At 43.0% G+C, this 17,500-nt stretch overlaps 2 protein-coding genes across 2 annotated transcripts in view; one reads left to right on the top strand and one right to left on the bottom strand.

The window, feature by feature from the left end:
- Nucleotides 1-17,500, bottom strand: part of LOC113803240 (uncharacterized) — a 101,568-nt gene that overhangs the window by 79,493 nt on the left and 4,575 nt on the right. The window lies entirely within an intron of this gene.
- Nucleotides 3,271-8,408, top strand: LOC138863236 (putative uncharacterized protein DDB_G0291608). The gene is made up of 6 exons (XM_070127413.1): nt 3,271-3,430; nt 3,950-4,193; nt 4,683-4,890; nt 6,958-7,251; nt 7,740-7,786; nt 8,297-8,408. Exons 1-6 carry the CDS (start codon nt 3,271-3,273, stop codon nt 8,406-8,408), a joined length of 1,065 nt encoding a protein of 354 aa, XP_069983514.1.

The following is a 17,500-nucleotide window of genomic DNA, read 5'->3' as shown; positions in this document are numbered from 1 at the left end:
GACAGAATCTCCAACGAAAACCGACAGAATCTCCAACGAAAACCAACAGAATCTCCAACGAAAACCGACAGAATCTCCAACGAAAACCGACAGAATCTCCAACGAAAACCAAACCGATCTCAACGAAAACCAACAGAATCTCCAACGACAAACAGAATCTCCAACGAAAACCGACAGAATCTCCAACGAAAACCAACAGAATCTCCAACGAAAACCGACAGAATCTCCAACGAAAACCGATAGAATCTCCAACGAAAACCGACAGAATCTCCAACGAAAACCGACAGAATCTCCAACGAAAACCAACAGAATCTCCAACGAAAACCGACAGAATCTCCAACGAAAACCGATAGAATCTCCAACGAAAACCGACAGAATCTCCAACGAAAACCAACAGAATCTCCAACGAAAACCAACAGAATCTCCAACGAAAACCGACAGAATCTCCAACGAAAATCAACAGAATCTCCAACGAAAACCAACAGAACCTCCAACGAAAACCAACTCAACGAAACCAACAGAATCTCCAACGAAAACCAACATAGAATCTCCAACGAAAACCGACAGAATCTCCAACGAAAATCAACAGAATCTCCAACGAAAACCAACAGAATCTCCAACGAAAACCAAACAGAATCTCCAACGAAAAACCAACAGAATCTCCAAATCGAAAACCAACAGAATCTCCAACGAAAACCAACAGAATCTCCAACGAAAACCGACAGAATCTCCAACGAAAACCAACAGAATCTCCAACGAAAACCAACAGAATCTCCAACGAAAACCGACAGAATCTCCAATGAAAACCAACAGAATCTCCAACGAAAACCGACAGAATCTCCAACGAAAACCGACAGAATCTCCAACGAAAACCTACAGAATCTCCAACGAAAACCGACAGAATCTCCAACGAAAACCAACAGAATCTCCAACGAAAACCGACAGAATCTCCAACGAAAACCAACAGAATCTCCAACGAAAACCGACAGAATCTCCAACGAAAACCGACAGAATCTCCAATGAAAATCAACAGAATCTCCAACGAAAACCAACAGAATCTCCAACGAAAACCGACAGAATCTCCAACGAAAACCAACAGAATCTCCAACGAAAACCGACAGAATCTCCAACGAAAACCGACAGAATCTCCAATGAAAACCGACAGAATCTCCAATGAAAATCAACAGAATCTCTAACGAAAACCAACAGAATCTCCAACGAAAACCGACAGAATCTCCAACGAAAACCGACAGAATCTCCAATGAAAATCAACAGAATCTCTAACGAAAACCAACAGAATCTCCAACGAAAACCGACAGAATCTCCAACGAAAACCGACAGAATCTCCAATGAAAATCAACAGAATCTCCAACGAAAAACCAACAGAATCTCCAATGAAAATCAACAGAATCTCCAACGAAAACCGACAGAATCTCCAATGAAAATCAACAGAATCTCCAACGAAAACCAACAGAATCTCCAACGAAAACCGACAGAATCTCCAACGAAAACCAACAGAATCTCCAACGAAAACCAACAGAATCTCCAACGAAAACCGACAGAATCTCCAACGAAAACCAACAGAATCTCCAACGAAAACCGACAGAATCTCCAACGAAAACCAACAGAATCTCCAACGAAAACCGACAGAATCTCCAACGAAAACCGACAGAATCTCCAATGAAAATCAACAGAATCTCTAACGAAAACCAACAGAATCTCCAACGAAAACCGACAGAATCTCCAACGAAAACCGACAGAATCTCCAATGAAAATCAACAGAATCTCTAACGAAAACCAACAGAATCTCCAACGAAAACCGACAGAATCTCCAACGAAAACCGACAGAATCTCCAATGAAAATCAACAGAATCTCCAACGAAAACCAACAGAATCTCCAATGAAAATCAACAGAATCTCCAACGAAAACCGACAGAATCTCCAATGAAAATCAACAGAATCTCCAACGAAAACCAACAGAATCTCCAACGAAAACCGACAGAATCTCCAACGAAAACCAACAGAATCTCCAACGAAAACCGACAGAATCTCCAACGAAAACCAACAGAATCTCCAACGAAAACCGACAGAATCTCCAACGAAAACCGACAGAATCTCCAATGAAAATCAACAGAATCTCTAACGAAAACCAACAGAATCTCCAACGAAAACCGACAGAATCTCCAACGAAAACCGACAGAATCTCCAATGAAAATCAACAGAATCTCCAACGAAAACCAACAGAATCTCCAATGAAAATCAACAGAATCTCCAACGAAAACCGACAGAATCTCCAATGAAAATCAACAGAATCTCCAACGAAAACCAACAGAATCTCCAATGAAAATCAACAGAATCTCCAACGAAAACCGACAGAATCTCCAATGAAAATCAACAGAATCTCTAACGAAAACCAACAGAATCTCCAACGAAAACCGACAGAATCTCCAACGAAAACCGACAGAATCTCCAATGAAAATCAACAGAATCTCCAACGAAAACCAACAGAATCTCCAACGAAAACCGACAGAATCTCCAACGAAAACCGACAGAATCTCCAATGAAAATCAACAGAATCTCCAACGAAAACCAACAGAATCTCCAACGAAAACCAACAGAATCTCCAACGAAAACCGACAGAATCTCCAACGAAAACCAACAGAATCTCCAACGAAAACCGACAGAATCTCCAACGAAAACCAACAGAATCTCCAACGAAAACCGACAGAATCTCCAACGAAAACCGACAGAATGTCCAATGAAAATCAACAGAATCTCTAACGAAAACCAACAGAATGTCCAACGAAAGCCGACAAATTCAACGAAGCAGACGAATCTCAATGAAAATCCAACAGAATCTCCAACGAAAACCAACAGAATCTCCCAATGAAAAATCAACAGATCTCAACGAAAACCGACAGAATCTCCAATGAAAATCAACAGAATCTCCAACGAAAACCAACAAAGTCTCCAACAGAAAACCGACAGAATCTCCAACGAAAACCGACAGAATCTCCAATGAAAATCAACAGAATCTCCAAGCAAGAAACCAACAGAATCTCCAACAGCGAAAACCAACAGAATCTCCAACGAAAACCGACATAGAATCTCCAACGAAAACCAACAGAGGCTCTCCCAACGAAAACCGACCAGAATCTCCAACGAAAACCAACAAGTCTCAACGAAAACCAAACAGAATCTCCAACGAAAACCAACAGAATCTCCAATGAAAATCAACAGAATCTCCAACGAAAACCGACAGAATCTCCAATGAAAATCAACAGAATCTCCAACGAAAACCAACAGAATCTCCAACGAAAACCGACAGAATCTCCAACGAGAATAACAGAATCTCAACAGAAACCAACGAAGATCTCAACGAAAACCAACAGAATCTCAACGAAAATGAACGAATCTCCAACAGAAAACCGTAAGAATCTCCAACGAAAACCAACAGAATCTGCAAAGAAAACCGACAGAATCTCCAACGAAAACCAACAGAATCTCCAACGAAAACCAACAGAATCTCCAACGAAAACCGACAGAATCTCCAACGAAAACCAACAGAATCTCCAACGAAAACCAACAGAATCTCCAACGAAAACCGACAGAATCTCCAACGAAAACCAACAGAATCTCCAACGAAAACCAACAGAATCTCCAACGAAAACCATGAATCAGAATCTCCAACGAAAACCAACAGAATCTCCAACGAAAACCAACAGAATCTCCAACGAAAAAACCGACAGAATCTCCAACGAAAACCAACAGAATCTCCAACGAAAACCAACAGAATCTCCAACGAAAACCAAACAGAATCTCCAACGAAAACCGACAGAATCTCCAACGAAAACCAAACAGAATCTCCAACGAAAACCAAACAGAATCTCCAACGAAAACCGACAGAATCTCCAACGAAAACGGCGTAGATCTCAACGAAAACCAACAGAATCTCCAACGAAAACCGACAGAATCTCCAACGAAAACCAACAGAATCTCCAACGAAAACCAACAGAGAGATCTCCAACGAAAACCGACAGAATCTCCAACGAAAACAAACGAATCTCAACGAAAACCAACAGAATCTCCAAGCAGAAACCAACAGAATCTCCAACGAAAACAACAGAATCTCAACGAAAACCAAACAGAATCTCCAACGAAAACCAACAAGAATCTCCAACGAAAACCGACAAGTCTCAACGAAAACCAACAGAATCTCCAACGAAAACCAACAGAATCTCCAACGAAAACGACGACAGAATCTCCAACGAAAACCAACCAGAATCTCCAACGAAAACCAACAAGAATCTCCAACGAAAACCGACAGAATCTCCAACGAAAACCAACAGAATCTCCAACGAAAACCGACAGAATCTCCAACTTGAAAACCAACAGAATCTCCAACGAAAACCAACAGAATCTCCAACGAAAACCAACGCCAGAATACTCCAACGAAAACCAACGAATCTCCTTGAAAACCGACAGAATCTCAGCAAAAACCAACAAGATCTCAACGAAAACCAACAGAATCTCCAACGAAAACAAAACGAATCTCAACGAAAACCAACAAGAATCTCCAACGAAAACCAACAGAATCTCCAACGAAAACCGACAAGAATCTCCAACGAAAACCAACAGAATCTCCAACGAAAACCGACAGAATCTCCAACGAAAACCAACAGAATCTCCAACGGCAAAACCAACAGAATCTCCAACGAAAACCGACAGAATCTCAATGAAAATCAACAGAATCTCAACGAAAACCGACAAGAATCTCCAACGAAAACCAACAGAATCTCCAACGAAACCAAACAGAATCTCAACGAAAGCCGACAGAATCTCAACGAGAAACCAACCAATCCCAGCGAAAATAACAGATCTCCAACGAAGGCAACAGAATCTCCAACGAAAACCGACAGAATCTCCAACGAAAACCAACAGAATCCTCTCCAACGAAAAGCCAACAGAATCTCCAACGAAACCGACAGAATCTCCAACGAAACCAAATAGAATCTCCAACGAAAACCAACAGAATCTCCAACGAAAACCGACAGAATCTCCAACGAAAACCAACAGAATCTCCAACGAAAACCAACAGAATCTCCAACGAAAACCGACAGAATCTCCAACGAAAACCAACAGAATCTCCAACGAAAACCGACAGAATCTCCAACGAAAACCAACAGAATCTCCAACGAAAACCAACAGAATCTCCAACGAAAACCGACAGAATCTCCAACGAAAACCAACAGAATCTCCAACGAAAACCGACAGAATATCCAACGAAACCCAACAGAATTTCCAACGAAAACCCAACAGAATCTCCAACGAAAACCGACAGAATTCCAACGAAAACCAACAGAATCTCCAACGAAACCGAGAATCTCCAACAAAAACCAACAGAATCTCCAACGAAAACCAACAGAATCTCCAACGAAAACCGACAGAATCTCCAACGAAAACCAACAGAATCTCCAACGAAAACCAACAGAATCTCCAACGAAAACCGACAGAATCTCCAACGAAAACCAACAGAATCTCCAACGAAAACCGACAGAATCTCCAACGAAAACCAACAGAATCTCCAACGAAAACCGACAGAATCTCCAACGAAAACCAACAGAATCTCCAACGAAAACCGACAGAATCTCCAAATGAAAAACCGACAGAATCTCCAGCGAAAACCGACAGAATCTCCAATGAAAACCAACAGAATCTCCAACGAAAACCGACAGAATCTCCAACGAAAACCAACAGAATCTCCAACGAAAACCAACAGAATCTCCAACGAAAACCGACAGAATCTCCAACGAAAACCGACAGAATCTCCAATGAAAATCAACAGAATCTCCAACGAAAACCGACAGAATCTCCAACGAAAACCAACAGAATCTCCAACGAAAACCGACAGAATCTCCAACGAAAACCGACAGAATCTCCAACGAAAACCAACAGAATCTCCAACGAAAACCAACAGAATCTCCAACGAAAACCAACAGAATCTCCAACGAAAACCGACAGAATCTCCAACGAAAACCAACAGAATCTCCAACGAAAACCGACAGAATCTCCAACGAAAACCGACAGAATCTCCAACGAAAACCGACAGAATCTCCAACGAAAAGCAACACAATCTCCAACGAAAACCAACAGAATCTCCAACGAAAACCAAAAGAATCTCCAACAAAAACCAACAGAATCTCCAACGAAAACCGACAAGAATCTCCAACGAAACCAACAGAATCTCCAACGAAAACCGACAGAATCTCCAACGAAAACCAACAGAATCTCCAACGAAAACCAACAGAATCTCCAACGAAAACCAACAGAATCTCCAACGAAAACCAACAGAATCTCCAACGAAAACCAACAGAATCTCCAACGAAAACCGACAGAATCTCCAACGAAAACCAACAGAATCTCCAACGAAAACCGACAGAATCTCCAACGAAAACCAACAGAATCTCCAACGAAAACCGACAGAATCTCCAACGAAAACCGACAGAATCTCCAACGAAAACCAACAGAATCTCCAACGAAAACCAACAGAATCTCCAACGAAAACCAACAGAATCTCCAACGAAAACCGACAGAATCTCCAACGAAAACCAACAGAATCTCCAACGAAAACCGACAGTCTCAACGAAAATAAACAGAATCTCCAACGAAAACCGACAGAATCTCCAACGAAAACCAACAGAATCTCCAACGAAACCGACAGAATCTCAACGAAAACCGACCAGAATCTCCAACGAAAACCAACAAGAATCTCCAACGAAAACCAACAGAATCTCCAACGAAAAACCGACAGAAATCTCCAACGAAAACCAACAGAATCTCCTAACGAAAACCGACAGAATCTCCAACGAAAACCGACAGAATCTCCAATGAAAATCAACAGAATCTCCAACGAAAACCAACAGAATCTCCAACGAAAACCGACAGAATCTCCAACAGAAAACCAACAGAATCTCCAACGAAAACGACGATCTCAACGAAAACCAACAGAATCTCCAACGAAAACCGACAGAATCTCAACAGAAAACCGACAGAATCTCCAATGAAAATCTAACGAATCTCAAAACGAAAACCAACAGAATCTCCAACGAAGGCCGACAGAATCTCACAACGAAAACCTTAGAATCTCCAACGAAAATAAACAGAATCTCCAACAGCAAACAGAATCTCCAACCGAAAATCAACAGAATCTCCAAGCGAAAACCAACAGAATCTCCAACGAAAACAAAACCGGTCTCAACGAAAACCAACAGAATCTCCAACGAAAACCGACAGAATCTCCAACGAAAACCAACAGAATCTCCAACGAAAACCGACAGAATCTCCAACGAAAACCGACAGAATCTCCAACGAAAACCAACAGAATCTCCAACGAAAACCAACAGAATCTCCAACGAAAACCGACAGAATCTCCAACGAAAACCAACAGAATCTCCAACGAAAACCGACAGAATCTCCAACGAAAACCAACAGAATCTCCAACGAAAACCAACAGAATCTCAAAAAAAAATCCAAACACAATAAAAGAATATTTATTCTTTTCTTTTTTACCTCCACCCGGTCACACCCTAAGCATGTTCAAAGCTAACACGAGCATAACAGTGCAGACGCCACAAGAATGCTTTGCCCTGAGTCGCTAATGTTCACGAAGCAATGAGTTAAATTGGCGCGGGGAGGAACACCGTGTTCATTTCGCCGTGTCCATTTGAACTCGTGCGCAGGTGTTCAATCGGTGTCATGCTAGGTCGTCGTGGAAGAGAAGTATGCAGTATGGTGTAAATAATATTTGAAGCACGTTGTGATATGTGGAAGGTCAGGTTAAGGGAGGGAATAGGAAGGGTGATACTGGTGAATATTGATAGATTTAGATCAGTAGGTAGATAGACAGATAAAGATCTCTCTCCTTCTCTTTTTTTCTCTTCTCTCTCTCAAGAAATAGATACATAGATGAATAGATAGATAGCGATAAGCAAACAGAAAAAAGAAAGAGCAAGATGGAAGAAAGACGCGAATGAGAAAGAGAAAGAAAAAGAAATGGAAAAAGAGAATGAGAGAGAGAGAGAACGAGACCAAAAATAATCATCCCAAATATTTTTTTTGTGCCCGCGCCTCTATTCTCCATGTGTGCGTATCCCTTGAAATAGAGAGTAATCTGTCACACTTTTTAGATAGCATAGAAAGCCAAGTCATCGCTTCTAATGAATAAAGTTGACAAAAAAAAAAAAAAAAAAAATCCGATATGAAACTACTCGGCGGTAACGTTATACTCTCTCCCTAGACTCATTATCCACAGCACTTTTTATGTAGCATATCTCCGTCGCATATCGGAGAGTATAACAGGGCCTTATGTTCCTATACATTCCTCTGATGTGAAGGTTGTAACAAGATGATCGGTTATTTAATACATTTTTTATAGATTTTTTTATATTCTCATTCTTTTTAATTTTTCATTTTTTGTTTATTTTTTATGTTTGACTTTTTCTGTCAGTTTGTATTTCTACATGTTAGTTTGACTGTCTAACTGTCAGCCAGTCTGTCTGTTTCTGTGTCATTGTCTGTCTGTTTGTCTATCTGTCTGTCGGTCTGTCTATCTCCTCCCTCCCCCTAGGCCTCCTTCCTTATCACTCACACAACACACAGGCATGACAACATACACATCACTCGCACAACACATAACAACATAAACATCACCCACATAACACAACATACACCCCGCCCACCTAACAATACAACATACACCCCACCCACCCAGCAACACAGCACACCCACATACCAACATAAACATCACCCACCTAACACAACATACACCCCGCCCACTCAACAACACAACATACACCCCACCCAGCCAGCAACACAGCACACCCACATACCAACATAAACATCACCCACCTAACACAACATACACCCCGCCCACTCAACAACACAACATACACCCCACCCACCCAGCAACATAGCACACCCACATACCAACATAAGCATCACCCACCTAACACAACATACCCCCCGCCCACCCAAATACACAACATACACCCCACCCACCCAGCAACATAGCACACCCACATCCCAACATGAACATCACCCACCTAACACAACATACACCCCGCCCACTTAACAATACAACATACACCCCACCCACCCAGCAACAAAGCACACCCACATACCAACATAAACATCACCCACCTAACACAACATACACCCCGCCCACTCAACAACACAACATACACCCCGCCCACCCAACAACACAACATACACCCCACCCAGCAACATAGCACACCCACATACCAACATAAACATCGCCCACACAACATAACATAACGCACCCACATACCAACATAAACATCACCCACACAACACAACATAACACACCCACATACCAACATAAACACAACATAACACACCCACATACCAACATAAACACAACATAACACACCCACATACCAACATAAACACAACATAACACACCCACATACCAACATAAACACACAAAACAACATAACACACCCACATACCAACATAAACATCGCCCACACAACATAACATAACGCACCCACATACCAACATAAACATCACCCACATAACACAACATAACACACCCACATAGCAACATAAACACAACATAACACACCCACATAGCAACATAAACACAACATAACACACCCACATACCAACATAAACACAACATAACACACCCACATAGCAACATAAACACAACATAACACACCCACATACCAACATAAACACACAAAACATAACAGACCCACATACCAACATAAACATCACACACACAACACAACATAGCACACCCACATGCCAACATACACATCGCCCACACAACACAACATGCACCCCACCCACACAACAACATATCACACCCACATACCAACATAAACATCACCCACCCAACAACATAGCACACCCACATACCAACATAAACATCACCCACACAACACAACATAACACACCCACATACCAACATAAACACAACATAACACACCCACATACCAACATAATCACACACACAACACAACATGACCCACCCACATACCAACATAAACACAACATAACGCACCCACATACCAACATAAACACACACACAACATAACAACGCACCCACATACCAACATAAACACAATATAACACACCCACATACCAACATAAACACACACAACATAACATAACGCACCCACATACCAACATAAACATCACCCACACAACACAACATGCACCCCACCCACCCAACAACATAGCACACCCACATACCAACATAAACATCACCCACACAGCACAACATAACACACCCACATACCAACATAAACACACACACAACATAACATAACGCACCCACATACCAACATAAACATCGCCCACACAACACAATATGCACCCCACCCACCCAACAACATAGCACACCCACATACCAACATAAACATCGCCCACACAACATAACATAACGCACACCCACATACCAACATAAACATCACCCACACAACACAACATAACACACCCACATACCAACATAAACACAACATAACACACCCACATACCAACATAAACACAACATAACACACCCACATACCAACATAAACACACAACACAACATAACACACATGCCAACATAAACATCGCCCACACAACACAACATGCACCCCACCCACCCAACAACATACACCCACATGCCAACATAAACATCGCCCACCCAACAACATAACACACCCACATACCAACATAAACATCACCCACACAGCACAACATAACACACCCACATACCAACATAAACATCACCCACACAGCGCAACATAGCACACCCACATACCAACATAAACATCACCCACCCAACACAACATGCACCCCACCCACCCAACAACATAGCACACCCACATACCAACATAAACACAACATAGCACACCCACATACCAACATAAACACAACATAACACACCCACATACTAACATAAACACAACGTAGCACACCCACATACCAACACAAACACAACATAACACACCCACATACCGACACACACCAACATAACACACCCACATACCAACATAAACACAACATAGCACACCCACATACCAACATAAACATCGCCCACACAACATAACATAACGCACCCACATACCAACATAAACATCACCCACACAACACAACATAACACACCCACATACCAACATAAACACAACATAACACACCCACATACCAACACACACCAACATAACACACCCACATACCAACATAAACACAACATAGCACACCCACATACCAACATAAACACAACATAGCACACCCACATACCAACATAAACACAACATAGCACACCCACATACCAACATAAACACAACATAGCACACCCACATACCAACACACACCAACATGAGGAGGCCTGACACTCGTGGGTTGGACGCGGCTCGGCGGAGAGAACCCGAGGCCCGAGCGCGGTTGATAACATAATTTACAACTATTTTCTCCTACTATGAAGAGAGACCGACGGGGTGTATATTTTTTTTTCTTCTTTTTTATTTGTTTTCTCTTCGTCTTTTCCTTCGTTTGTGTGTTTGTAGGTTTGGTGTGTTTTTTTCTTTCTGGGTCTATTCCTCTTTTTTATTTCTTTTCTCTTCGTCATTTCGTTCGTGTGTGTGTTTGTAGGTTTGGTGTTTTATTTTTTTTCTTTCTCTCTCTATTCTTTTCTTTGGTTGTGTTTGTGGAATTTTCTTTTCAAAAGGTTTATTTCGATTTCTTTCGGTTTCGTTTCCCGTTTTGGCGTCTGTATTGGTCCGTTGCTCTTTTATTTTATTTTCTCTCTCCCCCCATTCTGTTACTTTCTTCTTCCGTTTATTGGACATTTCTTCTCTCTCTTTCTCCCTCCTTCCCTGTCTTCATCTCGCTGTTTACGTTCCTCTTTGCCTTCTTTCCTTCCTCTCTCCTTTGTCCCCTTCCTTTCTTTACTGTTTCTCTCCCTCCCTCCCTCACTGCCTTCCTTCCTCTCTCCCCCCTTTGCTTCCCTACTTCCCTCCCTCCTTCCCTCCCTTCCACTTTTTCCGAGAATGAACGAGAATGAATGAGTAAGAGAGAGAGAGATAGATAAAGAGAGAGAGAGAGAGAGAGAGAGAGAGAGAGAGAGAGAGAGAGAGAGAGAGAGAGAGAGAGAGAGAGAGAGAGAGAGAGAGAAGGAGATAGGGAGAAGAGAAAAGAAGAGAAGAAAGAGAAATAGAAATAGAAAAAGAAAGAGAGAAGTCAAGGGAAGAGAGAAAAATAGGTGTTAGGCTCGCGGGCGTGCGTTCTGAGGCCGCGATGCGAGAATGAATGGGCGGCGACCGGCTGGACCGCGCCTTCCCTCCCTCCCTCCTCCCTCCCTCCCTCCCAGAAATCGCAGGAATCGGGAGATCCTCCAACACGCGAGGCTTTACAGAGATCCTTCTATCTCTCCTTCCCTCCCCTCCTTCGCTTCCCTCCTTCTCTCTTTTCCTCCCTCCTTCTCTTCCCTCCCTGCTCTCTCTTTTTTCTTTTCCCTCCACTCCATCCCCCCTCCTGCAATGCCCTCCCTTCTTCTCTGCTCTATCTCTTTCTTTATCCCTTCCTTATTCTCTGCCTCCTCTCCTTCCTTTTCTGCCCTCTTCTCTTATCTCTCTGCCCTCCCTCCTCTCTCTCTCTCTCTCTCTTTCTCTGTACACACTTCTATGCCTCCCTTCTTTATTCTCCTCTCTCCTTCCTCCTAATTGTCTTCTCTCTTTTTCTGTATTCCCTCATTTCCGAAAGAGATAGATAGATAAAGAGAGAGAGAGAGAGAGAGAGAGAGAGAGAGAGAGAGAGAGAGAGAGAGAGAGAGAGAGAGAGAGAGAGAGAGAGAGAGAGAGAGAGAGAGGGACAGAGAGAGAGAGAGAGAGAGAGAGAGAGAGAGAGAGAGAGAGAGAGAGAGAGAGAGAGAGAGGGAGAGGGAGAGAGAGAGGGAGAGAGAGAGAGAATCAGAGAGAGAGAGAGGAAGAAATAGAGAAAGACAGAGAAATAAGAAAAAAATAAAAAGAGAGGTAAAAAAAGAAGCAAGAGACCAGAAGAGAAAGAGAGAAGCAAAGAGAAAATAGAATGTGTTTCACAGTCCGAGACCAGGGAGTGGGTGTGGTCTCCCCCCCCTCCCCCTCCCCCCCTTGCTCATCGTATTAACGGGCGTGTTTCCGTATCACACGGTGCCTGGGGATGGGCGTGATGCGGCGGGTGGGGGGGGGGTGAGTGGGAAAGCAGGTGCGTGGGCGGAATTTGGCGAAAAAGGGGACGACACTTATATGTGGTTCGAAATCCATCGCGTTTCTTCTTCTTCTCTTTCTTCTTTATTTTTTTCTTCTTCTCCTTTCTTATCTCTTTCTCTTCTTCGTCATTATCATTATCTTCTTTTTCATTTTCTTTCTCTTCTCATCATTCTTTTCCTTTATCTTTCTCTTTTCTTTCTACTTCTTTTTTTCTCTCTTTTTCCCCTTCCCCTTGTTTCCTTTCTTTATCCTCTTCTTTTCTTCTTCTTCTTCTTCTTCTCCTTCTCCCTCTCCTCCTTCATCGTCTTACAAAATAAATATCAAAGAATAAAATTCCCGAAAGACACGTAACTGTGGCTCAGAATCGTCAACGTCTCCTTCTTCTTCTTCTTTTAAAAAATAAAATAAAAATAAAATAAAATATAAAACATACATATGATAAAATAAATAAATAAAAAATTCTCGAACAGCTATTCGCTCATCACAGCTTATCATTTTTGAGGTCATACCAGCTGAGTCTGGGATACCCCCCCCCTTCCCCCACCTACCCTGGATCCCCCCCCCCTATCCACGCTTGCCCCTCCCCCCCTACCACCCACACCCCACCCCACCTTCTCCTCTTGGTACCTCCCTTCCTCTTTTCACATCCCCTTGCCCCCCTGCCGCACCTTTTCGTCCTCCTTGCTTCATCTTCCGTCTCTCCTCCCCTTGCTTCCTTGGTACCATCTCCCTACTTCCCTTCTTGCATGGTATTTTATTCTCTCTCCACACGCCCTGGTACTTCCGCCTTCCTCTCCTCTCCCTTTGCCTTGGTACCTCTCCCTCCCTGCAACATCTATTAGTATCTATCTTATTCCTTCCTCTCCTTTTCCTCATGTTGGGTACCTCCCCCTCCTTTCCTCTCCTCGCTCCCCTCTCTCACCCCCCGGTATCTCCCGACCCCTCCCTCTCTTACCCATCTCCCTGGTACCTCCCCATCTCCCCCCTCCCTCCACACCTTTGGTACTCCTCCCCTCACCCTCTGGTACCTCCCCCTTCCCCCTCTTACCCCCTCCCTGGTACCTCCCCATCTCCCCCTCCCTCCACACCTTTGGTACTCCTCCCCTCACCCTCCAGTATCTCCCCCACCCCTCCCTCTCTTACCCCCCTCCCTGGTACCTCTCCATTCCCCCTCCCTGGTACCTCCCATCCCCGCCTCCTCCACACCTTTGGTAGCTCCTCCCCTCACCCTCGGGTACCTTCCGCCTTCCCCTCTTACCCCCTCCCCCTTCCCCTCTTACCCCCTCCCTGGTACCTCCCCCTTCCCCCTCTTACCCCCTCCCTGGTACCTCCCCATCTCCCCCTCCCTCCACACCTTTGGTACTCCTCCCCTCACCCTCCAGTATCTCCCCACCCCTCCCTCTCTTACCCCCTCCCTGGTACCTCTCCATTCCTCCCTGGTACCTCCCCATCCCCGCCTCCCTCCACACCTTTGATAGCTCCTCCCCTCACCCTCTGGTACCTCCGCCTTCCCCCTCTTACCCCCTCCCTGGTACCTCCCCATCCCCCTCCCTCCACACCTTTGATAGCTCCTCCCCTCACCCTCTGGTACCTCCCCCTTCCCCTCTTACCCCCTCCCTGGTACCTCCCCCTTCCCCGTCTTACCCCCTCCCTGGTACCTCCCCATCCCCGCCTCCCTCCACACCTTTGGTAGCTCCTCCCCTCACCCTCGGGTACCTCCCCCCCCTCCCTGGTACTACCCCTCTGGTTCTCGCCGCTTTTCTGGGTCAAGGTCTTGAGCGCAGATTGAACCCGGACTCGCGCTGTGCCAGTGGTCTGTTTTGATTTTTTTTTTTAATCTTGTTCGAATCTTTTTTTCTGATTGTTTCCCCATATCTAGCCTAGTTGTTTATTTATTTTCTATTTATTTATCTAGTCATTTTAATATTTGGTGCTCTGTTTTCTTCTGATTATTATTTATCATTATTATTATTATTATTTTAGCTTAGTTGTTTATTTTTGTTTATGTCATCTTTTTGCGGAAATTTTATTCTGATTATTTGCCTTTTTTTAATCATTTCTATTTTTCTCTCAATATCTATTTATATATCTATCTATATGTTATTACTTGCTTCTTTGTTCTCTTTATTTAATCTTATTTCTTCCACTTCCGCTCTCTTCTCTTGCATTTTTTTTCTTTATCTCCTTATTTTCCTTTGCGTTATCTTCCTCTTCCATTCTCTTCTGTTTTTTCCTTCCGCCCTCGTTTTCGATATTTTTTCTCCTTTTTAATTTCTCCTGTTCTTGTCTTTATCTTATTTCCTTTCTATGATACTCTTATGTTCCCTTCAATTATTTTTTTCTCAAATTTCTTAATTTCCCTGTGTTTTTTTCCCATTTCCACCATTATGTCATTTATTCACATATCATATTCACGTTTATGATATTAATAAAAGTTTCCATGATGTTGGTAATGGTAATATTAGCGACAGTATCGGTAACAATGTTAATAATGATGATGATAACAGAACAGCTATCAGAGAAAGAGAAAGAGGGAGGAAGGGAGGAAGGGAGGAAGGGAGAGGGAGAGGGAGAGAGGGAGAGAGGGAGAGAGAGAGAGAGAGAGAGAGAGAGAGAGAGAGAGAGAGAGAGAGAAAAGAGAAGGTGAGAGTGTCACATCAGCGGCGACATGACACTTCTTCCTCTCCTCTTAAACTTTTCCCTCCCCTCTCTCCTCCTCCCCCTCTCTCTCTCTCTCTCTCTCTCTCTCTCTCTCTCTCTCTCTGAGTCCTCTTTCTCTCTCTCTTTGTCTCCCCTTTCTCTCTCTCTCTCTCTCTCTCTCTCTCTCTCTCTCTCTCTCTCTCTCTCTCTCTCTCTCTCTCTCTCTCTCTCTCCCTCCCTCTCTCTCTGTCACTTGCTCTAGACATCAGCTGTTCCCGCCCGTCATTTGTTTCCTTGATGGCGAACAATCGACACTTTTTTCCGGTCAGCTGTTTGTAGAAAGTTTATTGTCGGTTAAAATGATTTCTTTTAGTGGGTGGGAAGAGGATGTTTGAGGGTCACGTACAAATGGTACTGAAGTGTAAACAAAAGTGTAGATTTAATGGTGACGTTGTGTTTTATCCGAGAGCGTTGGGAATATGTTGTTTTTTTTTCTTCTTTTTTGCTCTCTCTCTCTCTCTCTCTTATGCTATTTGTATACAAAGGTGTTATTCCTTTGCCAAGGGAATGACATGTTTCTTTATAATTAATGGATCGCTGTTGTTATTAATTTGTAATTTGATTAATCTGGAATGATTTTATATTTTTATTATCACTGCTACAAGTATGTTAATCTTCATCTTTATATATTTACTCTACTGTATCTATATGCAGTGTATATTTCGATAGTACTAAACGCACACACACACACACACACACACACACACACACACACACACACACACACACACACACACACACACACACACACACACACACACACACACACACACACACACACACACACACACACACACACATATATATACACACACACGCACACACACATATATATATATATATATATAAAATAAGATAAAATAAAACAAAATTAAATATAAGTGAAAGGTGAACGATATGGATAAAAATAAACTGTCCAATTTCCCATTCTTACATAAAAGCCAATGAAGCGCATAAAAAGTCCACGATAAAGTTACGTCACCGCCATCATCTTGCATTCGTGACGTCACATCTCCATCGCGTGACATCCGGGACTTTGTCACTGTTACTCTCGCGTTATGTTCGCTCCCCCTCTCCATCTCCCCCCTCCCCCTCCCTCCGCCTCATCAAAAAGTACGCGTTTGACGAAGAGTGGAGTAAAATCATGAGGAAAGGGAAACTGAGAACTAAGGAAAATGTTCTGAAAGATTAAGAAATTGGAGAAAAAAGGATGAAGAAAAAACAGGCGAAAAAAACGAGTTAAAACTTTTCGCGTCTGCGCCTCGTCTGGTTCCCGCCAATAAAAAACCCAAGACACAAAATGTTTGTCATTTGGTATTATTTATTTCATACATTTGTCACTTATTTATTTATTTGTTTGCTTATTTATCCATCTCTTTATTTCTCATACTTCGTATTAGCCATCATATTTATTCGTCTGTTTATATATCTATCCACTTCTTTCTTTCTCTTATTTCTTACTTCTTATCCATAATCTCTCATTCCCTATTCCTCCATTTCTCCTTCTTCTCTGGCACCGCCTTCAAGAGACCCTGTTCCCGGCC

This window comes from Penaeus vannamei, chromosome 11 (assembly GCF_042767895.1).
Source record: "Penaeus vannamei isolate JL-2024 chromosome 11, ASM4276789v1, whole genome shotgun sequence".
In the NCBI taxonomy this organism is placed as follows: domain Eukaryota; kingdom Metazoa; phylum Arthropoda; class Malacostraca; order Decapoda; family Penaeidae; genus Penaeus; species Penaeus vannamei.
This window is presented reverse-complemented; position numbering and strand designations above follow the sequence as displayed.

What these genes read in the sequence shown, in the direction of transcription:
- LOC138863236 (XM_070127413.1), top strand. Translation starts at nt 3,271, where the DNA reads ATGAAAATCAACAGAATCTCCAACGAAAACCAACAGAATCTCCAACGA. An exon ending in ATAACAGATCTCCAACGAAG is followed by an intron (nt 4,891 to 6,957) that starts GCAACAGAATCT and finishes AATCTCCAACAG; the next exon opens with AAAACCAACAGAATCTCCAA. An exon ending in CTCCAACGAAAACAAAACCG is followed by an intron (nt 7,252 to 7,739) that starts GTCTCAACGAAA and finishes ACTCGTGCGCAG; the next exon opens with GTGTTCAATCGGTGTCATGC.